This window comes from Artemia franciscana, chromosome 12 (assembly GCF_032884065.1).
Source record: "Artemia franciscana chromosome 12, ASM3288406v1, whole genome shotgun sequence".
In the NCBI taxonomy this organism is placed as follows: domain Eukaryota; kingdom Metazoa; phylum Arthropoda; class Branchiopoda; order Anostraca; family Artemiidae; genus Artemia; species Artemia franciscana.
In genome coordinates, this window is record NC_088874.1 from 35,680,146 (window position 1) to 35,708,129 (window position 27,984).

At 35.8% G+C, this 27,984-nt stretch overlaps 1 protein-coding gene across 5 annotated transcripts; it reads right to left on the reverse strand.

The window, feature by feature from the left end:
• Positions 1-570: 570 nt before the first annotated feature.
• Positions 571-27,951, reverse strand: LOC136034046 (zinc finger protein 664-like). 5 transcript variants are annotated; one of them, XM_065715127.1, is made up of 5 exons: positions 27,616-27,951; positions 17,555-17,668; positions 17,222-17,328; positions 12,054-12,224; positions 571-3,421 (listed from the first exon to the last, which is right to left on the reverse strand). In XM_065715127.1, exons 3-5 carry the CDS (start codon positions 17,262-17,264, stop codon positions 2,643-2,645), a joined length of 993 nt encoding a protein of 330 aa, XP_065571199.1. In that variant the 5' UTR covers positions 17,265-17,328; positions 17,555-17,668; positions 27,616-27,951; the 3' UTR covers positions 571-2,642. The 5 variants fall into 5 exon arrangements, with proteins under 5 accessions (XP_065571199.1, XP_065571198.1, XP_065571201.1 ...); XM_065715126.1 differs by lacking the exon at positions 17,555-17,668; XM_065715129.1 differs by lacking the exon at positions 17,222-17,328.
• Positions 27,952-27,984: the final 33 nt, after the last annotated feature.

Consider the following 27,984-nt stretch of genomic DNA (forward strand, 5'->3'; position numbering starts at 1 on the left):
ACCAATAAAAAGATTCGTAAAAAATTAAAAGTTCTAGTTGCCTTTTTAATTAACCAAAAAATCGGAGGGCAACTAGGATTCGTCCCCCGCTCTTTTTTTCTGAAAATCATTCGATCAAAATTATGAGAAAGCCATCAATCATTCGATCAAAATTATGAGAAAGCCATTTAGCCAAAAAAAAAAAAAAAAAAAAAAATATGCAAATTTCGTTTTGATTATTCCTCTGCGAAGAGCCAAAATCAAAACATGCATTGATTCAAAAACGTTCAGAAATTAAATAAAAAAAACAAGTTTTTTTTTTAACTGAAAGTAAGGAGCGACATTAAAACTTAAAACGCACAGAAATTACTTCGTATATGAAAGAGGCTGCTTCCTCATCAACGCCCCGCTCTTTACGCTAAAGTTTTTTACTGTTTTAAAAAGAAGAATTGAGAGAAAGAGTCAAACTTTAGCGTAAAGAGCGGGGCGTTGATGAGAAAGCAGCCTCTTTCATATACAAAGTAATTTCTGTGCATTTTAAGTTTTAATGTCGCTCCTTACTTTCAGTTAAAAAAACTTGTTTTTTTTATTTAATTTGGGAAAGAGGAAGAGAAAAAAGGAAGAAAAAACGACATCTTGCACAAACATTAAAAAAAAATTCAGTTCATTTGGTAAAGAGGGAGAGAAAAAAGAAGAAGAAAAAACAACATCTTGCACAAACATACAAAAAGGTTCAGTTCATTTGGGAAAGAGGAAGAGAAAAAAAAAGAAAGAAAAAACAACATCTTGCACTAACATAAAAAAAAAAGATTCGGTTCATTTAGGAAAGAACACGAGAAAAAAGGAAAAAAAAAACAACATCTTGCACAAACATAAAATAATTGAATTTGGAGGCCCTAACTAGGACCAGGTCTGAACAATGGAAACCACAATGCTTCTAGATGCTGCTCCCTATCTCAATCCCAACAGGCAGGACCGTTACACCGGAGGAAGGGCGGAGCAGTAGCTCGAACATTTTGAGACTCGGCAAAATTAGGACCGAAGTTAATAATTTTACTTAATCATAGAAAACCGGGTTAGCTACAGTTGATCTTAAGAATGTCCAAAATTTCGACATCCAATATAAAATGTCAAAAATTGAGAAGTACAATCTACAATTCTGCGATGAAAATTTCTTAGTGATACGCAGTCATCAAAAATATTTAAAGCTAAACTGAAACAACAAAATCGTCTGCAAACTTGAAAAAAAGTAGATAGTTTGGATAAATTTCGCATAAAATTTTAATTTTATTCCCCTCCTTTTTCCAAAATCCTAGTGAATTTTCTGGAACGGATATGGTATAATGCGGAATTCAGTAGTTTTGGTAGTTTCACCATATCAACCCAAGTCAAACTAAGAAATTAAAATCTGTTTCTAACCAAACATAAGTTGTTCACTTACCGAATTTACTGCTTTTGCATTGGTTTGACCTGTTTTTTTTCTTTCTTCAGGGTATGAAAGAGAAATTTTTAAGGATTATTGAAGGGGGAAGGTTATCTGGACAACAACATACCGTATGTATGCAAGTTGTCAAAACGGCATATAAGGGATAGCTTAGGAAAAGTTTAGTCTCTATCATCATGGCATCTGCAGAGCTTTCAATTAGCATTCTAAAGCCACTTAATTCATACCTCTGAAATACGATAGGAGAGGGCAGGTTGAATGGTCGTGCACACTTGTCTATGGATCTGTGCCCCACCCCTAGCTTCCTGAGAAAGGAAAGGTTCCTAAGAAGATTTATGCATAGATGTTGTAATATTTGCAAATGCAAACCATCTTTAAGCTTATATGAATCAATTGCCACCTGACAACGCTGTTACAAATACTGTTATTTTAGTTAGCACTGTTGCAGCAGCTTTTTTTTAGGGTTTGATGCTTTTTCAGGATTTAAGGAAATAGAACAAAGCACACGGACAACATTGAAAATATATACAAAGAAAAATAACAAAAACAACATTTCTTTTCTTGAAAAGAAAAGCACATTTCAGATACAAAACAAACTCAGAAGAGTAGACGGTTCAGATAAAATAGTTTCTAAGCTCGATCAGATTGTCAAATTTAGCTCTGAATATCTCATGTCTTAGTGCATAGTTTTAAAGACGGAATGTACTTCTTGAGTAATATTTCTTTTATAAAATAACATATCAATTGTTTAATAAAAGCTTGAAAAGAATTCAAATTTTCCGTTTATATATTTATAAATGTGCCTAGGCTTTGTGGAAATTAAAAAAGTTATCTTATGGAATTGCTGATAAAAATATTCCTGCAAGCACAAAATTACATACAACAAGAAGTTTTCCTCTAGCATAATTTCTTTGATAAATCAAACATGAGCATTTTAATAAGCATATAACGTCCTTACGCTCTGATATATACAAAGGGGGTTTCCCTTAGTATGGCTTCTTAGATAATATGATAACCCGGAGCTTGAAGTAAAACATTTCTTACATATATTACATTCGAAAGGTTTTCCCCCAGAATGAGTTTTTTGATGAATAAATAGGGTGGCTTTTTGGCTGAATGTTTTGTCACATATATCAAATTCAAAAGATTTTTCTCTGATATGAGTTCTTTGATGGTCATTTAAACTCGCACTTTAGATAAAACATTCCTAACATCCATCTTATCCGAAAGCTTTTTCTCTAGTATGAGTTTTTTGGTGATATTTTAAACCGGATCTTGAAGCAAAACAATTTCCACATGCATCACATTCAAAACGTTTTTCTCCAGTATGAGCTCTCTGATGACGGGATAAATTGGCACTTGAAGCAAAACATTTCTGACACATATGACATTTAAAAGGTTTTTCCCCTGTATGAGTTCTTTGATGTTTGAATAGACCCTCACTCGAAGTAAAACATTTCTTACATATATAACATTCGAAAGGTTTTTCTCCAGTATGTGTTCTTTGATGAATAATTACGCTGGTTTTTTTGTGGAATGTTTTGTCACATATTTTACATTCAAAGGGTTTTTCTCCAGTATGAGTTCTTTGATGAATAAATAGGTTGAATTTTCGGCTGAATGTTTTGTCACATATAGCACATGCAAAAGGTTTTACTCCAGTATGAGTTCTTTGATGAATAAATAGGTTGGATTTTTGACGGAATGTTTTGTCACATATATTACATTCAAAAGGTTTTTCTCCAGTATGAGTTCTTTTGTGACGAGATAAACAGGCATTTGTAGCAAAACATATCTTACATATATCACATTCGAAACGTCTTTCTCCAGTATGAGAAACCTCCTGTTTGGCTACATCATTTTCTGAAAATACGTGAATGTGACTTGGTATCTCACTTTGACAGTTCAATTTTATTCCTTTTTTTAGACATATTCTTGCAAGACCTGGAATGCTAGGTAATCCAAGTCTTAGTTTGCTCACATCCTTATCAGGCATAACTGCAACAAGGAGAACTATAATAACATAAAATTCGCTTAAAATCACAGACTTGTAATGTTTTGTAACTATTTTTTTAATTTACACAAGTCATGATTTTAACATTTTTAGCTTTACACGGTTATTATAAAACGAATTTCAGTGACTCTTACCTCATTATTTATTTCTTGGCTGACTCCCAAAAACATAGCACAAGTTTAAATAAACAAATTTTTGATGCGTTTTTAAAGACTTTTATTTTCAAAAGTACGAAGCTAAAATTCTGGGTATGCTCTTGATCAGGTAAGGGCTTTAATCATAAGTTCTATTAACAATTAGGCCGTCAGAACTTTCTTTCCAAAGTGGAACGTGATTTCACTCTATGTTTATTTCTGTTTTTAAATTTGTGCTTTATTTCCTTCAAATTCGGTTTTATGTATTTTAGCGAAGCAATCATGTTATTTAAATATCATCCTTACTCCTCAGGACCCATCCTTACTCCTTTTCTGCTTGATCTATATATATTTGAAAATCTATTACACCATGGATCATTTGGGCTTTATATTCATGATCACAAATACTGAAGTCAGTCACCAGTGTCAGACACAGGTGAAGTCAGGCATCCCGATCTCTCCACTCTAAGCGTTTCCCAATATTTTTGGTTTCCTCCTCCAACTCCCCCAACGTCACTGGATCCGGTCAGGATTTAAAATGAGAGCTTTGAGACACGAGGTATTTCTAAATATCAAATTTCAGGAAGATCCAGTCACCCGTTCGTAATTTAAAGATACCTCAATTTTCCAATTTTTCCGAATTAGTGAATTATGTCCCCCCCCCCACCAAACTCCCCCAAAGAGAGCAGATCCACCCTGGTTATTTTAATCACGTATCTAACACTTTTGGTTGTTCTTCCCACCAAGTTTCATCCCGATCTCTCCCCTCTAAGCGTTTTCCAAGATTTCCGGTTCCCCCCTCGAACTCCCCCAATGTCACCGGATCTCGTCCAGATTTAAAATAAGAGCTTTGAGTCACGAGGTCCTTCTAAATATCAAATTTCATTAAGATCTAATCACCCGTTCGTAAGTTGAAAATACCTAATTTTTTCCAACTTGTCCAAATTAACCCTCCCCCAACACCCCAAAGGGAGCAGATCCGTTCCGGTCATGTCAATCACGTATCTAGGACTTGTGGTCATTTTTCTTACCAGGTTTCATCCCGGTATCTCCACTCTAAGTGTTTCCCAAGATTTCCCGTTTCCCCTCCGACTCCCCCTAATTTTATCGGCTCCGATCGGGATTTAGAATTAGAGCTCTGAGACACAAGATCCTTCTAAATATCAAATTTCATTAAGATCCGATCACCCGTTCGTAAGTTAAAAATACCTAAATTTTTTTTCTAATTTTTCCGAATTAATCGATAGCCTAAACCAAGAATTGTTTTAATAGCTCTCTTCTAATTTAGATTAGGAGTCTTCAGTGAGATTGTTGGGAATTGTTTTTAGCTCCAAACTAAGATGACATAGTCACATGAAATAACTCAGGAATAATATTGTCCAGAGGCCGGTCCTAATAAAACGACTTGTAAGTTCTAGATGGGTTCATCACCTATACAAATGATTGACGTTTATAAGGTTTCTGCAAGAGTAAAGATGGAATATGGCAATCAGTATTGGCCAATAGTTATCATAGTGTATAGTTACAATAATTTTTGCAATAATTACAAATCTTTGCAGTTAGCATTAGTTTGGAACTTCATATACAGGCCCCAATGCGGGAGAGAGCTCTGCCTCAGAGATGAAGGCACTCTCCAGAATACAGGTATATTTTAATGATACATTTGTATTCCAGGAAACCTTTAATGAGCCAAACCCTATGAATTCTGTATCTTCTTCCCCGAATCTTCATCTATAGGAGTATTCGGAGAGGTGTTTTCAGTTGATGGATACTTACAACCAGCGGCGCCATTTCAGAAAACCTTAGGGGGGGGGCAAACATCGATTTTGGGCCCCTGTCCAGCCTTAAAAATTGTAACATTTTTGAAAATGCCCATAGGTACCGTAATACCTTTGGGGTTGGCACTTTCCAGCTTATTTAGAGACCAAAAACAGTACCAAAATAAACATTTACTATATAAATCAGAAACTTACGTACAGTTATTTCAGCAATGGATATCTTCTTTCCTTCATTTTTGCGAGGTCGTCGACAAGCTTCTCAAAATCGAGCTCCTTCCCTGCAGCTTTCTCAGAGAATATAAGCAGCAAATGCAAAAGTCGCTCGTTTTCCATCGGTGTCCGGAGGTAGTCCTTCACAAACGTCAACACACAGAAAAAACGTTCATTTGAGCACGTTGTGAGCGGGAATGTGAGGACTACCCTAATGATTTTAAGAAGCTCATAATAAGCTTCTTTCAATTCTCCGAGGCTTTCGAAGACATTTAAAGCGTTTGTCAGTTTCTGTGGAAGCTGCGACACAAAAGTATGAGCTATTAAAGCTTGACACTTCAGCTGCATAATTTGAATTCTCGCCTGATTGAAGTATCTTGCGAAAACAATAAATAAATCCGAGCACGTAAAATTTTTGGATTTGGGATTAAGGCACCGTGTGGCTTCTAGCACTGGCAGCTGGACTGAAAAACGCTCTTTAAACTCATTTAACACTCTGTCCAAAACCTCGTAGAACTCTCTCCGCATTTTGTCTTCTGTTGTTGTGCTTTCCTATTGTTGTTGTCGTCAAATAGTGTCTTAGTCTTCCAGATATCTTCTGAACTCGATTTAGCATGTATGGCTGAAGAGAGAGAACTTGTTTCCAACAGATCAGCTCAAACATTAATGGCCATCTCTTTAGACTTGCAGTATAGGACACGAAAATACTCGTCATCACGCATTCTCCTCAGTTCGTTCTTTGTTGCACTGATTAAAGTGCAAGCTTCTGAGATGACCAGATCTGCTGCTCGTAGTTGTTCAGAAAGAGGGTTTATCACTGCAAAAACTTCGTGAATGACATGCAAACTGAATATGAAGGAAAACGACTCTAGCTGGTTCTTAGGGCCCATAGCTTCAGCCGCGACCTCACTGTCATTTGATCCTTGAACTACATGCAAAGAACTGCAAGTATGGAGTCATATCTAACCAGGATCTTAGCCACTGATCTATACCAGTAAGACCAACATGTCACTATTGCCCTTTCAAGCGTTAGCACAGGCACATTGGCAGTTTTCTGGGCCTCGATGGACAACTGGTATCGAGTGTTGCTGTTGGAGATGAAACTGTAAACTGTGCAAAACTGAAAATAGTGATGAAGTTCGTATTTTCTGCATACAATCGCCAATGACAAGGATAAGTTTATGGGAATAACAATGTGTGTACACCGCTTGTGGTGCTTTTTCCCGGAGACGGACCTGTACTCCTGAAAAGTGTCTGCTCATTACACTGGCCCCGTCACAGCACTGCCAAACTCCCTTTGACCAGTCAAGGCCGATAACCTTTATTTCATTGTAAATGAAGTCGGTCAAACTCTCAGCGTCAACCTTGCACATGTGGTAGCAACCTATGGCCCTTTCTTTGAATTTTAGGTCAGGAACATAGCGCACTAAGATCGCGAGTTGTTCTTTTTTCGAGATGTCTTTTGTCTTTTCAGCAAGAATGGCAAATTATTTTGCTTCTCTGACTCCTTTCGCGATTGACCTTTTGATTCCATTTTTATGACCTAAATGTAGTTGTTTTGGTAGTTGTTTTGGTACTCGTGTGACATATAATGGCCAGACCTTACGAGAGTTTTTTTTTTATCAAGTCCGGGTTGATATCTGTTAAAAGATGTACTGTCTCTACGAAATTTTCTTGATTGGCACTAGACCCCCTTCATCATGGCCACAAAACGCAAGACCTTGTCGTCCAAGTAATTCTGTACTTTTTAGTAGAGCTTTTACGTACTGTCTATTCTCTAGTATTTCCTTTTCGCGTTCATTGGAGAGGCATGAAGCAACAGATTCGGCCGCCTCCGTCTCAATAGCTTTAAAACGAGTCAAAGAAATGGTATATGCTTTGTGTCGGTTGCTGTTTTCGTGCTGCCGTATCAGTTCAGAAAATGTCTTTCGACTTTCCAAATCCTACGTCAATGAATGCTCTAGCTCCATACCTTTCTCCTGATCTTAGCAAGGATCCACTGAAGTGTCGGCAATTGTAACAGACCACCGAGTTCTGTTCAATTGAATATTCCAGCCATGGGTATGTCACGAAATAGCAGCTGTTAAATTTTCGTTTGCGATTCCTGATGGTAGTGGCGGGATAGTCAGTCAAAACTGGTTGACAGGGGTTATCATATGGGTTCACGGACATATTTGTACTGGTCGTTCTGGAAGCCATTTCCTCCGTTTCTGTTTCGCGCAAATTCATCTCCTCAGAAATTTGTCTCATGTCCAGGGTCTGCCGGGTCTGCCGTTTATCGGTAAAACTTCGGTTGCCGACGGGTTGTCCCTTGACGTCCTAGCATCACTATCCTATAGAGTAATGAAGTTTTAATTAAAAATAAATTAATTTAAAACAATAGAGAAATACATAGAAATATAGTTCAAGAGCGTACCTAAGAGCATGCTTATGGGCCATTTTATAACCAAACATTGTATCGGTTACAGCTAGATTGTCATACCTACAAAATTGCAAAAATCTGTAGCCATTACTGTTTTCTTTTCCTACACCAAATTTACCTAGGCTAGGATACCATCTATCCCTATTTCTACCGACCTGGGCGTTATAAAATCCTAGTAAAATATTATATTTCTACCTGTGATCCTGTCTATTTCCTCCTGTAGTTGTAAGTAAAATTTATCTGAGTCACTAGTATCTCTGTCAGTCGGTTCTACAGGGATATATACTGCTACAACTGATACCCTCAACTTTTTAGTATCAAAATGAGCAATTACTATTCTATTACTAATATCTTCCCAGCCTAAACAACACTTAATAGCTTCTTGTTCTTTATTCATCATGAGCCCTACTCCCTGTCTATATACCCTATCCTTCCTGCCTGAGAAACAAAAAATCCTATATCACCTGATTTCATGCTTCCTACCCCTGGGATATAAGTTCCTGAAACTCTTAAAAAGTCCAGTTCGAATCGTCTGAATCCGTCAGTTAAAATGTCGATAAGATAGTCATTTTTTAACGTCATAAGTTCCAAGTTCCAATTTTCATGTTTGTTAAATCAGTGAAATTATTTTGGCCTCAGGAAAAGCAATGATCCCAGATACCAGAGCAGGACGGGGATCAAATATCCTCTCAAGTGTACAACGAAGCGATTAAGCCGGCTTAGAACTGGACAGCAAGGATTTCCTGGGACCACCAGTATGAACAATGCAGGCTTTGTTCAATCCTAGGCCCATCTTGGTCAAAACATGGTTTTCATCACTTGACGATGCAATTCTATCAACAAGAGTCAAAATAATCCACAGACAGTCTCAAGCCTATCACCTCCGACTCATTATATGTTCATGCCTACAAATATTATGCTACGACGGGGAGGCAGCCCATAGTAGATAAATTAGCTAGGCAGAGGATTTTCAGCCCGAAAGCTCCCGTCAAATCAGACCAGGCCCAGAACATTTATCTATTGATCAGAATCCCATGCGAATGCTGTGTCGTTTACTATAATACTGTGTCGTTAGGCTATAATTTCCTCTATGGGTGCCACTCCTTAAGTGGGAATAGAGTTGACCGCAATGTCCCCAGTCTTGCAGGTACCCCGAAAGGGTCGAGGCAGCCCTTTGCAGAGGCTGTTGTTCACAGACCTGGATCTTACGCCCTCCTTCAGTTGTCTTCCTGTAGAGGATCCTCCCATGATGGTATTCTTTGTCACCATGCAATTTAAACCATTACTGGGAAAAGGTTTGTAATTCACGGAACATATGGTCACGCCGCTGGGCCCTGTTGAGTGCAAATTTGAGGGGCCTTCTTCCTCCTCCACCTGTATTTATGGACCTAATTGAGGGTGCCCCAGTTTGTATTATGGACCCCAATTGGTCTGTCCCTCCTATGGAGGTATCCTATATACATTTAGTTATTTATACATTTAATTCTTCTATAATTCTTCCCTATTAAGGTTCCTCAGTCAATTTTATGCAATATTTTTATTACTTTTTCTTACATTACCAAGAACCGTTAGGTGTGCGTGTAACTGACCCCTCGTTTAAATGAACCTTCGTACATCCCAACCCCACCCAGATCAAGCCCTGTTTAATACAACTAAACCCAAGGCCGAAGAATAAGTTTGTGCTAGCGATGATTACAAGTTCAAAATTTTGTTTTTCGTTTCGTTCACAATTTCTAACATATATTACTCAGTTGGATAGTCCCAGAGCCAAAATCAAGGCCCAGTTTTGTTTTACTTTTTAAAAAATTAAATTTTTTTATTGTTTTAAAAAGTAGAGCTGTGAGAAAGAGTTAAACTTTGGCGTAAAGATCATGGCGTTGAGGAGGGGACAACCCCTTTCATATACGGAATAATTTCTGTTCGTTTTAAGTTTTAATGTCGCTCCTTACTTGCAGTTAAAAAACTTGTTTTTTTTTTATTTAATTCCACATAAAACCAACCTGAAAATTACACCCAGTGTTACAAATTCTGAAAAGAAACTGGTAGTTTTTTTTCAATCCTGCATATAATGAACGATAAGAATTTTCAGTTTTACAGTTATCAATAATCTTGACGATTTTGAATTATTTATATAAAGGAAAACAAGCAATAAAGTTGTTTCGCTTTTGTTTGAAAATAATCTTTATTTTTCATATTTACAAATTAATTTAAATTAAAGTTTTGATTGTTTTAAGCAACTTGGTCGACGAAACAAAATTTAAAGTGTGGTAGATTTACTTACAGTCGGTTTGAAAAACGAGGCCAATCGTCGTTGCATCTTTATTTCTTCTTCTTTCCTTTGGGCTTTTATTTTCCTTTTTTGTACCAATCGCACCGGATAAACCCATGTTTTAATAATCCAATTTGAGCTTGAACGCAACTAAACTGTAAAGTTTCTACTTCTCTCTGTAAAGTGTGACTTTCTCTGTGCTCTCTTATTTAGAGTCTTAAGGTAGCGTTAGCCTACAATATAGGTTTCGACCGGTCAAAGATGACTAGCGTCTCTAACTTTCATAAGGTTTATGTGTAGAGTATGATCATGCTTATTTAAACATATAATACAGTAAACGTTCATATAACGAGGACAGAAACGGAATTAGAACTGACTCAAGTAATCTAAGACGTGGCTTATATTCACTAAAACAAGAAAATAAACATCAAAACATGAGACAGGAACTGACCTATTTTAATTTGCCTACTGCAAATACTGGGAATTACTGCAAATACTCAGACTTTATAATATTAATATAGTCATCTAGGAAATGGACATTTTCCAGAACTTGAGAATTTAATTATGTATCTAACAAGGAAAAGTCTACTTTCAAAGTTCACAAAACACTGTTTCATTAATCCCTGGAGACATTTCAATGTCTCCGACCCAATAAACGACTTTACAAACCCTTGCCAAAAGCCTTTTGGCAAAAAGGTGACCATAAACTAATTAGGGAGAACGGCAAAAACAGGATACTTTCTTGAAATGCAATAATCGTTGAGTATCTTCAATTTGCTATTTCGTAATAATTCTCAGTAGAAAGAGAGTAAAAAAGAGAAAAAAGTAGAACAAGGACGAAAAAACAAAGAAAATACGTAGTTGAAATTGGACCCCTCTAGAAATCAGGGGGCATGCCCCCCAAATTGCGCCACTGCTTACAACTTCCTTTCAAGCTCCAAGATCCAACCTCCTTTGAAGCCTAAGGATTTTAATATGCTCTATTTTAAGCTAAAAGCTGGAACTATTTTACTTAATGCGGATCTAGGAGACTGAATAGATTCGAGATATATTTTACTTAATGGATAAAGATTTTAGGAGACTGAGAAACTACAGCCATGAATTACAAATCCCTACATCATTTGTAACTCAAATTGATTGCTCCTTTCGACATGATTTGGAAGCCACAATCTACAAGTAGATGATAATGGTCCTAGACAGATGCCATTATTACTAGCATGATTTTGTTTGTTATCAGATGCCTGATATTTTTGGAAAATAGATGGATCAACCAATAATCACTGAAATCCCAGGAAATTCGAAGGAAATCCTCTTCGGGAATCTACAGGGCTCGTAAATATATAGACTAAAAAATCTTTGAAATAATCTTTGAGGACTTGGCCCCATCTAAATTATCCACTTCTTTTGGAATATTATTGCATTAGAACCAAGCTAAACTATGGTTAGAAGAAAATGATTAAACTACAGAGTGTGTACTTTGGAATAGTATTAAGGCATATGTGCCATAAACGGCATACTATTCCAATTCCGTAGAGCTAAATCCATATTTTAAAGTTACAAATAAAATTCAGTTTGTCGTTTTATTCAGGGGTACAATGGGATGTAAAATTTTATGTCTTAATAATTAAAACAATCTGGTATTATCATTTACTAACTCTTTTTCAAATGCAACAAATTCGCTCAGATGCAATAGACACTTATCTTTCTCACCCCACCACAATTTTAATTAAAGTTTAAGCTATGCCTTCTCATTTTGGACGAGTTAAAACACAAAAAAAAAACATAGGGATATCTGAAGCATACCTTCGTCTCCGTCAATGCTTGACTCAAGTTTAACATGGTCAGCATTATGAGGGTAATCTCCAGAGATGCTAGTAGAGCTAACAAAAAGTTTGGCCTCTTCTTTGATCAATAGCATGGGATGTGTGCTTCCAAATATATCCTTATTTTCATTTGAGGATATTTCTTCAGCTTCTACAAAAAATAAAGTAAGAAAAAAATCTCAAAAGCAAATAAGATTTAAAAACTATAAAAAAAAACAAAATATGAAAAGCATTAGATTTGGAAAAGAAACCATTTTGTGAGGATAACGGTCAATTATCCAAGGCTCTGTCAAAAAACTTCTTCATCAGGGTTGAACCAATAGCTGCTTCCTAGTGAATACTAACTACCTATAGTAACAGAAAGCTTAGGAAGTATTAAAAAAAATGTCTGGTTAGAAAAATATGGCATTTCAAGCCGATTAGTGACTCACCACACGATGATGAGTGACAAAAAACTTGACTATTAGTTTGGGTTATGATAATAGCAAAGGATTATAAACAAAACAAATTTATGGTAATTTAAAAAAGAGCTCAAATTAATTAAGTTGACTACCATTAGACGGAGGTTTTAGAATATTCAGTCTTGAATATCATGCTCTTTTAGAAGTTTCAAACTAAAATTTAAATTTTGAACAACAAGAGCTAAGAACTCATATGGCACATGTGACGAGGCAAGAAGAGCTAAGAGCCAAGAGCTCATATGGTATGAGCTCTAACAAAATTCCAAGAATCAATAGATTAATTTAAAAGGAAAATCAGAGGCTTAATGCCGGTCAGGATTTGAAATAAGAGCTGAATCACGATGTCCTTCTAAATATAAAAATCCATTAAGATCCGATCTTAAGTTATAAATACCTCATTTTTTCTAATTGTTCCTCTCCCTTTAGCCCCCCCCCCCAAATGGTCAAATCTGGAAAAACGACTTTATCAAGTCAATTTGTGCAGCTGCCTAACACGCTTACCAATTTTCATCGTCAAGTGTTTCCATCCAAGTGTTTTCCAACATTTCACCCTCCAACTCCCCCCAATGTCAAAAGATCTGGTCGGCATTTGAAATAAGAGCTCTGAGACATGGATTCCTTCTAAATATCAAATTTCCTTAAGATCCGATCACTTATTCGTAAGAAAAAAAAATACCCAAATTTTCAAGTTTTCCAAGAATTCCGGTTTCCCCCTCCAACTCGCCCCAATGTCACAGGATCTGGTCGGAATTTAAAACTAGAGCTTTAAAGCACAAGATCCTTCTAAATATCAAATTTCCTTAAGATCTGGTTACCCTTTCGTAAGTTTTTTACTTAAGTGTTTATTTTTCTAAATTACCCCCCCCCCCCCAAATCCACCAAAGAGATCAGATCCGGTCCTGTTATGTCAATCACGTATCTTAGACAGGTTTTTATTCTTCGCATCGAGTTTCATCCTGATCTCTCCGCTTTAAGTATTTTCTAAGATTTCCGCCCCCCCCCTCCTCAACTGCCCCCCCCAACGACGCTGGATCCGGTTGAGATTTAAAATAAGAGATCTGAGTTAAGAGGTCCTTCTAAATATGAAGTTTCATGAAGATCCGATCACTCCTTCGTAAGTTAAAAATACGTCATTTTTCTAATTTTTAAGAATTACCCCCCCCCCCCCAATAGAGCGGGTCCGTTCCAATTTTTCCCATTTTTATTTTAAAAAATTTTTTCCACCAAGTTTCAACCCGATCCCTCCAATCTAAGCGTTTTCCATGATTTTAGGTTCCCCCCAAACTCCCCCCAATGTCACCAGATCCGATTGGGATTTAAAATAAGAGCTTTGGGACGCGATATCCTTATAAATATCAAATTTCATTGAGGTCCGATCACCCGTTTGTAAGTTAAAAATACCTCATTTTTTAATTTTTCGGAATTACCCCCCCCCCCCCCACCCAACTACCCCAAAGAGAGCATATCCGTTCCGGTTATGTCAGTCATGTATCTAGAACTTGTGCTTATTTTTCCCACCAAGTTTTATCCTGATCCCTCCACTCTAAGTTTTTTCCAAGATTTTAGGTTTCCTTCTCCCAACTCCTCCCCCAATGTCACCAGATCCGGTTGAGATTTAAAATAACAGCTCTGAGACACGATATCCTTCCAAACATCAAATTTCATTAAGATCTAATCAACCGTTCGTAAGTTAAAAATACTTCGTTTTTTTCTATTTTTCCGAATTAACGGGCCCCACACTCTCCCCCAGATATTCAAATCGGGAAAACGACTATTTCTAATTTAATCTGGTCCGGCCCCTGATACGCTTGCCGAATTTCATCGTCCTAGCTTACATGGAAGTGCCTAAAGTAGCAAAACCGGGACCGACAGGCCGACAGACAGACCGACAGAATTTGCGATTGCTATATGTCACTTGGTTAATACAAAGTGCCATAAAAAACAGCCAAATCACAAAAACAGCCACAACACAAAAACTGTTGCTCGTTTTAAGCGTAAAATTTGTTCTTTACTTTGAACGGATATTTGTTTTTTAAACTAATCCATGCTCGTTTTTATACCATATGAGCTCTTGGCTCTTAGCTCTTCTTGGCTCGTCACAAGTGGCATATGAGCTCTTAGCTCTTGTTGACATAAGTAACACGAGTAAAATATGGGTCTGTTAAACTTCATAGTATGTTCCACATTAATATTTTTTTTCGGATATAAAGGCTTTGAAACCTTATCATCAGCTAAAAAGGTGACCCTAGTTAATGGCAAAATTGAAGAATGTTCTATGCTCCCTATTTCGTCTCATTTGCTCAGGTCAATTTTTCCCTGATGTTCAAGGTGCTTCTACTACCTAAATCTATCAGTTCAATATTAATTTATCTTGTTTTAAAACTTTTAAAAGCGAAAATGAATAAACCATCTATATCTGCAAATAGGACAGAAATGAAATCATTGAAGAATAAGAAGGTCTTTGAGAAAGAAAATAAGACTTAGTGCTTTTTATAATGATATTCGTAGTATAATTAGATAAGACAAATCGTTTGAATAATATTCCCATAAACGTGAAAGAAACTTTGTGAAAAGCCTACTGCTGTAACACACTCCAAAATGAAAAGATGGTTTTATCATGAGCTTCATTAATTTCAGTTCTATCCATTCAATCTCAGAGAATTATGATATCAATTGACCTTTTTCCTAGGACAGATTCTAGACTAGGGAAGCTCAATTTAATGGTTGCGGGCCCCACTGCGGCTCACCTGAGATTTGTGTGAGGTCCACTAGTAATTTTCTCTTGCAGTTTTCACTTCCATTTTTTTTCGAGTGACAATGTTTGAAACTTGATTGACTTGATAGTAATAATTGAAACTTGAACATCCTAGTTCTAGACTTTCTTTAAAAACTTGGAAATTGACTTTGCTTTAAGATGTTCAGCCAATTTTCTATCTAGAAAACCATGTATTCTATATTTGAAAATGTACTTCGAAGACGGATAGAGTTAAATCTTATTTAACGTAAATCTAAATTTACCTGAATTGAATTTATATAAATTATATCATACTGCCATACATCATATGACACGGAATTGTAAGAAAGCTATAATGACTCTGGGAGTTTGTATTCCGTCTTAATTTATCCTTCTTACGATAGCCTCAGTAGGCAACAATGAAGCAAAATCCAATTCAAAGCAAATACATTAACAATAGGTGCTAATAATTCTAGTTTTACTGTATTATATTGTCTAGTTTTATCTAGTTTTACTGATTTATCTAGTTTAGTAGATTTATCTAGTTTAGTTTATTAGTAGTATTATCTAGTTTTACTGTATTATATTCTACATTAACATTTCTTAGGAATTTCGAAAAAGAACCTGAAATCCTAACGAATCTTCTGTTTCTTTTTCAATGCAAAAGGGGCACAGAATTTTACACGGGTGTTTAAGTGAACAATGAAAACTTAGTCTGGTGAAGGCTAGACTGCTGACTTGGTGGCCTCGACCTGATAAATTAACAAGAACAATCATGTTTTTGCATGAGTAGCATAGATATATAACCTTTTTTTTTCAGAGATGATCGGGTTTTCAACGGGGTTTTAAATATTGGAAGATTGCTCAGTTGAATGAATATGGTTCTCTTTAGCGTCCTTTTTAAATAAAAAAGCTAAAAGGTTGGTGAATCTTAAGATATCCAGTCCACTATTGAACAAAACCATACGCAAAGAGCCACGGGGAGGTAAGTATTACTGTTATTATTTTCTTTGAAAACATTAGTAGTTTTATAAGACAAGTACAGAATGTATGTAGATAATTAAAAGTATAATTCGTATCTGCAATACTTTGATACTGCAGAATAAAGAGCAGGGAAGCTTGGGCAAGGCATGACTTATGATCAGTAAAAGCTTGATAACGAAGAGATAGGGAAGATTTGATATAAGATAAGGTGTTAGACATGCTCTCAAACAATTAAGCTCTTTAATTGCTTCTGAAATTTCTGCAATTTCTCCACATCCCATTATTCAAGTTAATAGAAAAAAAGCCTTTTCAACTGTAATAATTAAAAAAGAGAGTTAAATACTTAATTTGTGGGTGATTGTTTATCAAATTACATAAAGGGTTTGAAAAGCAAGATTTCGAAATTTCGAATTTCGAAAATTTCTTTGCAAAGAGTTTTTTGATCAATAATAGTTTTACAGTTTAGTTTTAGTTTAGTTTTAGTTTAAAACAGTACAGTTTTAGTTTTACAGTTTGTTTAAATTATTTTTCAGGTTAAAGTATCAGAAATAAATAGGGAATAGTTACAAGTCTCATACTTTTTGCGCAAAAGTAATGGAAATAAGCTGCAAATTATCTTAAATTGCTTAAACCTTGTTTAAGAGCAGTGATGCCAAACAGCATAGATGTTCCCATGCTTTACCAATTGAGTCAAATTAAAATTTAGTCCCTCTTGAATGTTCCAGGCGACTAGAAATCTCTAGAATCCAAAACATTAAGGAAATATTAAATGATACTATATAATGAAAAAAGAAATCACCAGTGCAACAGCACAAACAGATAAATAAATATAATAAACATGCACCATAAAAAAAATATATTAAAAAAAATTATCCATATAAATAAAAAAGAAAGACAGAAGGAGAAAGGAACCGTTTTCCTACTTTAGTAATTAAATTGCCTACTTAAATTGCTTGCTTAGCACATTACCTTGCTTAACACCAAAGATGTCAGACAGCATAGGTGTTCCCATGCTTTACCAACTGAGTCAAATCAAAATTTAGTCTCTCTTGAATGTTCCAGGCGACTATAAATCTCTAGAATCCAAAATATTAAGGAAATATTAAATGATACTATATAATGAAAAAAGAAATCACCAGTGCAACAGCACAAACAGAGAAATAAATATAATAAACATGCACTAAAAAAAATATTAAAAAAAATTATCCATATACATAAAAAAGAAAGACAGAGGGAGAAAGGAACCGTTTTCCTACTTTTGTAATTAAATTGCCTACTTAAATTGCTTGCTTAGCACATTACCTTGCTTAACACCAAAGATGTCAGACAGCATAGGTGTTCCCATGCTTTACCAACCGAGTCTAATTAAAATTTAGTCTCTCTTGAATGTTCCAGGTGACTAGAAATCTCTAGAATCTAAAATATTAAGGAAATTATTGGTTGTAGTAGAGCCTGTAGAGAGAAATCTGTACAATCTAAAATATTAAGGAAATATTATACAATACCATAATTATACAGTAAATAATTACATGGTATCACTCCCTCAAAAGTAGATAAAGGAGCACAAATCCTAGAAACTGATTGGAAGATAAAAGCTAAATAAGGACAGAAATTCTTACACTCAAAACTAATTTATTGACAATCCCATTTTCATAGTGACCAACTACAACTAAACTTGTCACATCCCACAATGAGAGGACATCCGTTCCGGTTATGTCAATCACGTATCTAGGACTTGTTCTTATTTTTCCTACCAAGTTTCATCCCCATCCCTCCACTTTAAGCGTTTCCAAGATTTTAGGTTTCCCCTCCAACTCTCTCCCATGTCACCGGATCCGGTCAGGATTTAAAATAAGAGCTCCGAGACACGATATCCCTCTAAATATCAAATTTCATCAAGACCCGATCACCTGCTCGTAAGTTAAAAATACCTCATTTTTTTCTAATTTCTCTAAATTAACCATCCCCCCCAGACGGTCGAATCGGGAAACGACTATTTCTAATTTAATATGGTCTGGTCCCTGATACACTGGCCAAATTTCATCGTCCTAGCTTATCTGGAAGTGCCTAAACTAGTAAAGCCGGGACAGACAGACCAAGAGAATTTGCGATCACTATATGTCACTTGGTAAATACCATGTGCCATAAAAAGAAAAGAGCGATTTTTGAACAGCATTCATACTAGTGAGTAGTATTTACTATTTGGACTAATGTAGTTCTGTAAGTCACTTTGCTGTATTTAAAACATTTTGCTGAGATGTTGGCCCCTTAAAAGCAAGCCAAAAGCTTCTAACTGGCATGCGTAAATAGATACCAGTAGGGAAGGGGGGTAGGCCTTTCATCATGACCAAAGGAAGGATCCCATATAAGTATTTCAAACATTGGGGAGAAAGCTGCTGTGTATTTGTCAAACTTTGTCTTTGGGTTAGCGTATAGTCTTGGTAGGGTATAGTCTTGTGTTTGTTTAGGGTATTTGTCTTTGGGAGGGTAGGCCTTTCATCATGACCAAAGGAAGGATCCCATATAAGTATTTCAAACATTGGGGAGAAAGCTGCTGTGTATTTGTCAAACTTTGTCTTTGGGTTTATATAGGAAGAAACCATATTCGAAATTTCACTGATGAGGAGTGAGACTTATTTCAAAATGACAGTTCATTTCAAAAATTGTTAAGCAGCATACAAACACCAGATAGCTTACACATTTTAATTCTCAATAATATTGTTACAAAATAACAATATTGTTACAAAATAACTTGTAGAAGGTTAGAATGCTAAGCCCCATCCATGCACAAAAAGAGCTGTAACTCTCCAAAATAGAAAACTATTAAGTCCCATTTTTAGTTATTTAATAATTGGCAATCAATTAATTAATCAAACGATTGGTGGATATCATTAACTGGTCTGATGAACTGACTGCTTAATCAACTAATTTAATTAGATTGTTATTAAAGTTGTCTTGTGACAGTGGATTAAATTTGTTTTTTGCAACCATTGTAAAAAAAATGGATAATTTTTTTTATAGAAATAAATTCTTGGGGGGGGGGTGATTGATAATTATTCGATTGGTTCTCAGTCATAAGTACAAATGAGCCAATGAGACAAATAGAAAAGAAATTTGACATAAAAACACACAACTGTTTTAAACAAAAAGTCATACGAAACTGGCTAATGAAAATAGGCTAATGCATAAAAGCAAAGAATCACCATATTTAGGAAATGTATCTCATTGTGACGATTTGGAATTACATTTTGAAAAAAAAAAAAACAGTGTAAACTTTATATACTCAAGCCTTTATAGCCTAGCTTTTAAAAGGCAACAGTGCTGCTTAATTAAAGACCATGTGCCTTTTGCATATTTTTTTTCACCAAGTGTTTTTAGGATGTAAGGGGTGATTGTAGAAATTTTGGAGAGCCCTTACCTGAGAATTTTAGAAACCTTACTAAGAGTCATAACTGACTCCCGATGCATACCCCCCCCAAAGAAGTATGCTTTTTAATACGCTGACACTCAGAACCCTCCATGACATTTGATAAAAATTTTCAGACGCAAATTTTATTAAAATTATCAGATAGCTCAACAAGCATATCTCTAAGGACAGTATGAACCCTATAGCCCCAGGTTTGGGGACTGAATTTGTCAAAAGTTGTTAAAAACAACAGGCTTATTTTATTCGGAGGCAAGCATACATTGCCTAAGGCAAGGAGTCATTAGGTTTCAACATGTTCTTATTTATCTTATTCTTCCAGATTCATTCCAGATTGAAATTATGGTTGTATAGTTTGAAGGGGGCTTGTCAAATTTGAAAGTTCGCGTGTCCTTTTAAGAGACAAAATTGATTGGAAGGCTATCAGCCCTCTCCCATGCCCTTTTCCCCAAGAGGCATCCGATCAAAACTTTGGGGTAGCTCTTTTCTTCAAAATAATCAAATTGTTAAAATGCTATTTATCTGAAGTTGACTTAACCTCCCACAGCCCCCAAGACAAGGGAAGTAAGTTATACAGATACCCATTTCTGGCATGTAAGTTATTTTTATAGGGAAAGGGGGCATCGTTTATTCTCAGTCTCAAAAAGGCTTAGGGTATTAAGCTGAAACTTTGAAAAAATGTAGAGGGATGGAAAAAAACATGATATTTCCCTCCTGGTTCTCAAAAGACGTTTTGGCAATATTTAGGGAACACGTGAGGGTATTCAGTTCAAACTTACAGGGTAGGTTGAAGAACAGATGAAGGGCAACCCATTTGCCCTTCTAGTTGCTTTTCCCTCAACACTTCTCGAAAATTTGAAAAAAGCCATTTTGTTCAAAATAGTCTAATGATCTGAGAAATAACTATGTCTCCAGGAATGCCAGGGCACCACAGCCTACGAGGTAAAGACTGTTTAGCCTATTGTGCAATTCGCCCTGGAAATATCTTAAAAAAAAAACAAAAAAAACACTATGTACATCTATGTACATAACGTTGAGAATGTCAAGCAAAATCAAATTACACTATGTGCAGGAAGGTTGTCATAAGAATTTTTAAGAATATTAAAAAGCCTAATACCAGTGATATTTGCTCAATGATACATTTTTTATCAGCAAGAAACTTGGGTGCTGCAGAAATTCATTGACAGATTTCCAAAGTATATGGTGATACTGTTAGTAGTGAAATCAAAGTGCATAAATGGGTGCAAGAATTCAAATATGGCCATGACAACATCCATGACAAGGTCTGCTCTGGTTGCCCTTCTGTGATTACAGATAATTTAGTGGTTTCAGCTGAAGCAAGGATTTTTTAAAACAGGGCCTTCACAATAACAGGTATATCAAATGAATTTCCTGAAGTCTAAAGATCAATGCTTTAATATTATGTTTAGGCAAACCAACTGTTTAGGAATTCATGCTCCCCTTGGGTCAAGAAACTCCTAACAGAGGGCCACAAAAAGCAAAGATTTGAGCGTATGATGAAGCTATTGACTAGTTACCACAAAGAAGGTGATGGCTTCTTGAGTCAGATCACACAGTTCAGGGTAACAAACTTTAAGTAAGGAGCAACTCAGCTCAATAGTAACCGAAAGTCTAAAAAACAGAATTTTGATACCAATAGATAAATCAAAAGAATCAGATTTTCATTTTCGAAAAAGTGAGAAACACTCCATAAGTCATGTAGAGGTTGACTACTTTAGAGTTTGCTGGAATGTTCAACTATTTCCCAAAATTGTGACTGGATGCATTTGGAAAATGAAGAGACTTGACAGAAGGGCTGCTTACCCTCTAATCACTTATTACTCATAAAAAGGACACAAGAACTTTTAATTTTGAATTGAATTAGCTTCTTTAAAAGTTTCAAAGATATTACTAGCTATTATAGAGTGGTGCTGCCTAAGATATTACTTATATGCCATTTTGAAAACCTGCATGCATACAGTTTTTCTGTTTAATTGAACTCCTAAACTTCCCTAAAAGTTTAAGCTTAATACATTTAGCAGCATTAATTATAGCAGCTGTAGTGGTAGCATTAAAAATATACATGTAGGGCCTTCTGGCGAGTTTAAGATCCCCCACAACTTACGCTTAAAGGTCTAACTTAATAATAAAAGCTGTTCTTCAGATATTGCTTTGTGAACTTTTTGAAAGTCCACATGCTCATAGTTTTTCTTTTTTTGTTCAGTTCAATATCAGCCTAAATATTCCTTAAAAGTTTCACCTTAATACCCTTAGCTTTTGCAGTAGCAATAGTTGTAGCTGCATTAGTAGCAGTATGTCCATAGCACCTTTGGTTTCTTCAACATCCCCTTCAACACACGCTGAAAGTTTCAGCTTAATGCATACCATGAACCATACCTGAAGCATTTCTGATGCATCAACTTCCGTGGGCATAGTGTGTTTCAATTTAGTTCCATACAATACAGTTTCTATATATCCAAAACTGATTGCCTCAATGTCCTTAGTTTTAATAGCAGTAGTAGTAGTAGTAGTATTAGCTGTAGAATTAATTGTGGTAGCCTCAGCTTTAGTGGTGGTAGCAGTAATAGAGGTAGTGACAATAGTAACAGTAGCAGCAGTATGAGCAGAAGCAGTAGCATTAGAATGCAAAGACTTTCATATGGTTCAAGATCCCTCACAACAAGCCCTGTTAGTGTCAACTTCACACACCAAACTGTTCCTAAGATATTGCTGTAACAACCTTTTGATAATTTGCATACATAGGGTGTGTTCTGATTATGTTCATCCACCCCCTCAAAATTTCACCTGAATACCCTTAGGCATAGTTGTAATAGTGGCAGCATTGATATACTAATAGTAGACTTGAATATCAATAGTACTACTAGCAGCAGCAGTAGTAACCTTTTGCCAGTTGAATATCCCTCTCATCAAGTCCTAAAAGTTTCAACTTAATACAAAAAGGCATTGTTATGACATAGCTGATATGTCCTTTTGGTAACCTGTATGCTTATATACTTATTGAAATTTTCATCTCGATGCTATTAGCCCTGCACGCAGTTGTAGCAGTAACAGTACTATTAGCAGTAGTTTGCAAACATTGCCTTTTGCTGACATATCTTCCCCTTTAATTGTTCTCTGTGTTTTTTAAGTGTCCCCTTTAAGTTTCAACTTAATACGCAAATCAATTCTTGAGATATGCTATTTTGACAATGTGCATGCACATAGTGTCTATAGTCCATATTTCCCCTTAATACTGTAAATGAAGTAGTGTGGTAGTAGTAGTGATGGTAGTTATAATAGTATTGATAGCTTGTAAATATTACCTTTTTGATCATCTCCCTTATCACTTCCTGAATTTTCCAAATTAACATACTCAGATAGTGCCAGGAGGACTCTGTTCTATGTTGACTTTGGAGATGATGTAGCTGTCCCTAGTGACAATCTTGACCAACTTAAGTTTGCACTCGAGATGCTCGCCTCCACAGCCTTTAGAGTTGGGCTGCAAATCAACTGGAAAAAAGCAAAATCATGCCCATAGAAAAGACCACATCAGCACCACTCTCAACTGTTGAGATTAATGGCCAAACTGTTGATGTGGTAAGGCAGTTCATATATCTCAGATCAATTAGATCCTGAAGTGGCACACTTGACACCAAAATCTCAGCCAGATCAGCCAAGGCAAGCTCTGTGTTTGGACGACTCCTGAGCGCAGTGTGCAACAAACTGCAAATTAGCTGTCATACCAAAGCCCAAATTTACAAGGCCATAGTCTCAAGCATCATGCTGTACTCATCTGAGACATGGCCAATAACCCAGACACAGCTAAGAAAGGTCAATACTGTTCAGACTTGACGCATGCGTTGAGTCAAAGGCTTTAAATGGTATGACAAGATCTGCAATACTGAGATCCTGAAGACTGTCAAGCTGGCAAAACTCTCTGCCCAAGCAGAAGCCTGCTCTCTAAGGTGGTATGGCCACCTACTCCATCTCCTGCTAAGTACCCCTGCAAGGATCATCTCAGACTTCAATCCCTTGGAAAATGGCTGGAATCACCCTTCAGGAAGGCCATGTACTAGATGGGCTGAGGAAATTAACCAATACCAGCTCAGCCACAACATCAACCCAAATAAGGCCCCATCCTTATCCTGGACAGGGCTACTTGGAGTCAACTGATGGTACTGTCAACCAGTTCCCTCTACGCTGGTGACCCTGCTGAGCAAGAGCGTTAAGTCAAGTCAAGTCAGTTATTACTGGGTTATACCCTTTTGACAATCCATACACACATAATGTATTTTGACTTAGTTCCACACTAAAATACACTGTGTTTAAGCAATGAACAAATTGCCTAACTTCCACCCCTTGTCCTGAGGACTGTGGGGAGGTTGACATCCCCAATACTGGACCTTTCAACAATGCAGAACAAAATAACACTCTTAAAATTTCAATCTGATATATTTTAAGAAATGATTGGCTTGGAAGGAGGGAGAGGGTTCCTGTCCCTCCATTCACTTTTGACTTTGAAAAAGGGCACTAAACTTCCAACTTCCAGCCAAATGAGCTCCATCTGAACCAAAGTTGATATGACTACCCATTTCGTAAAAACCTTATATGTCCTGGGCATAACTTAAAACCCCTGCTAGTGGGATCTGGGGAATTGTGTCCCCCAAAAGCCAATGTTATACTATTTTTAGACTATTGGTGACAAAATGGCTATCTTGCTATTTTAGTTGAATGTGTTTTGGGGAAAAAGGATGTCAGGGAGGGGGGCTAGTTGTTCTCCATCATGTTTGACTTTTAGAAGGGAACTAGAACTATACATATCAAATCAAACAGGCCTCTTCTAAAGTTCACACAACCACCCTTCCATAAAAAATCTTATATGCCCTGGGGCATAACTGATAACCCTTACCCCCAGACTCTTGAGGATTCTGCCGCCCAAAAGGGCTTATAATATGATCTTTGGACAATTTTTGAACAAATGGCTATCTTAAAAAATTTTATTGTATGCATTTGTGGAAAATAAAATGTAAAGGGGGCAGGAGGGTGGCTTCCCCAATCACTTTGACTCTTACCAATAGTCCAAAAATCATATAACATTGTTTTTAGGGTGGACATAATCCCCCAGAGCCCATGGGCAAGGGTTCTAAGGTATTCCCAGGGCAGTTAAGGTTTTTATGGAATGGGTAGTTGTATACACTTTTTGATCATTCTCCCTTATCATTTCCAGAATTTTCCAAAGTAATGTACTCAGTCATTCCTTTGTTGTAACCTTTTCACAATCTGTATACACACAAAGTGTTTTGATTTAGTTCAATACTTTCCTCATTATTCTTAGAAAGGCTAACCTGAATACCCTCTGTCTTTTTGGAAAGAAAAGTTCAAACATACATACCTTTCTCATTCAAATACACTATGTGTAGCACAGCCTAGTAGCCTTTGCAAGATGAGTCTAGCCCACTAAAAACCCTTTAAATCCAAAAGAATATGCATAAGGTTACTTACAGGTCACTGAAGAGTTAACATTATTTTCACTATTTACACTTTCCTTGTGTTCTCCTTAGGCTAAAGAATTTCACATCTATTTAAAAAATGTACAACATTGACATCACTTATCCTCAGTAATACTGCTTTATCTTCACTTCTTTTCTTGTATTTCAATATATCCCTGAGTTTGATTACTTATCTGAAAAGTAGGATCACCAATCCGAGTGTTTTGTGAGATAAAGGTCTTCTTTTGCATCAACCAAAGAGACCATCTGATCTCAACCACTGGGCATGGTTGAGCTTAACTGTTGTTTTTGCATGAAACAATGGCAAACCAGGTTGTCATGAAAAGTGCTTATGCATGAAACAATTGACTAGTTGAGACTCTGGTTTAATCAAAACTGTAATTGTTTATAACCATAGAGTTCAAAGGCCTAAAAACATTCCTAGGGCAAGTCAAGAGTTTGAATTTTGGTAGCATCCTTTACACTGAGGCTCCAAAACTTGTCTAGATACTTGGAAATCTTTGTTACAACTTTTTGATATTCTAGGTCTGACCTTAGCTTGGTAATTTGGGACCCAGAGATAAAACTTTGCTAAAGCAAGATCTTGCAGGGACCCTAGTGGTCACTAAGCATTGTTAATCCAATTACTATTATTACTAGATGCTTGAACATGTGTTATATCTTCAGCAGAACTCTTTACATTTTAGCCTTACCCTACAGCACTGAGGATAAATTTTCAGACCAAATTCTAGTGTAGCTACTTTTTACTATCATGGAAAGGAGTTAGGTTAGGAAAATGAAACTTTTGGGGATGGGTCTACAGACTAAACTATGTCACAGGAAGGTGTTTTGAAATATATAAATCTACTCCTTCTCATTCTAGAGGGCCCAGACCCTTAAAAATCTTTGTGTTATAAAAGTGAAACCCTTGCAACATAGATCTTCTGCTTAAAGGATGTACAAGAAAAGAATTTTCAGCCTCATTACTTACTGAATCCCAATTCGTGAACTTTAATGCCAGGTTTTTTTTTCTTACTCAGTTGGACTATCTGTCTTGGCTTTTTTTACAATTAGCCATGACTTGATGTCCATAACTATTCCATTTTAATTCAAAGATTTGCAAATAAATTTCCTAAACTTAGAGAAAAAACATTGATATGGCTAAAATTCTACACTAGTGACAAGAAATGCATTTTCAGAGCTAAAACTAGAGAAACAGAAACTGCTAGCTGAAATTTAAGGTAAAATATTATTTTGTAAAAATTTTAATAGTTATAGACCAGTCAAGGGTAAATTTATAACAAACCATATAACTGGCTTTCATATAAACTGAATATACCACTTGATGCCTTTTTTTATGCTCTTTACAAATATAATAATTGCTTTTACCTTAAATTCAGATTTAAGCACTTTTTTGACCTCTTAAAAATGAGCTAAGTGTGGGGTATAAAAAATGATTAAAACATTGGTCTCAAACTTTAAAACATTGGACTAAAACTTACCATTTCATTATAAATTCATTTTTTTTTAAATGTTATATTATTTACAAGCACTGATTTTCCATAATTAAATTGGATAAAATAAATTTTACCAATGTTATGGTGTTTTCTTCTTTGTACCAAGAAAATGTAATATTATTTTGTTGAAAACAGTGCAGAGAAAACATAGTATTATTTTGTTGGAAATGATGGATAACTTGTACTTTAGTTGAAAATTTGTTCATTTTTAAGAGCTTTAAAAAGGGCTTAAATTTGAATTTGTGGTAGAAACAAATATTATATTTGTAAAGAACATTAGAAAGGCATCAAGTGGTATGTTTGCTTTATTGGTAAGTTAGTTATATGAACTGTCATAATTTTTTGAAAATTTGTCATTTTTAAGAGCTTAAGTAGGCCTATCAATTTAAGGTAGAATCAATTATTATATTTGCAAAGAACATAAAAAAAGGCATCAAGTGGTATATTTACTTTATACAAAAGCCAGTTATATGGTTTGCTATAAATTTACCTGGTCAAGTAGGCTCTGCAAAATTCAAAGACTTAAAAATCAGAAGAGGGTTAACACAGAAGCTTGGCAATACATTCCCAGAGTATGTTCTTAGCTAAGGCTTGATTACTGAAAGTTTCATTCTTCTATCCTAACCCCTTTCCATATAGCAAAAAGTAGCTAAACTAGAATTTGACCTTAAAATTTAACCATAGCCCTGTAAGGCAATTCCAAATTTAAAGCAAAAAGAATCTAAACTAGAATTTTACTCACTGTTTAGGGCAACTCAACATAGCCAAAGTCTTATCATTTAGATTGTTTTACAGATGATTTTGCTTTTACAGCATGAATACAACATTTTCCGAAGTCTTACCTGAGCAATTTAACCAAAGATTCCTCTAGGCCTAATTTAATCACTTCCTATATACCAGACTAGGTTAGATGATTTCTCAATTTATTCTAACCTCAAATTAATATAAAATATGTCAAATCTGGTGGAAATGATTGCTAAATCATTTAATTATGATAGAATGACACCTTCAACACTTTTACAAATGTTTTGTGTTTGAAATCTTTTGCCCAATATAAAAATAAATGTTTTTGCAAAGTAGTTTTGGTTATACTCAACCGTCCAAAATTTTTTGTAATTGGTGTAATTGAATGGAGCTTCCAGAATTTCTTCTGTATGCTCCAGGATCCTTTTTTGTTTTTAATTCTTGAACCTTTTTAATTCAACCTTTAATTCAAGATTAGTTTTATATTGACCCACCATCTTCGCAATCATGCTTTAGCTTACTGACTAATCTACTACACTCAAACTAACAATATACTGA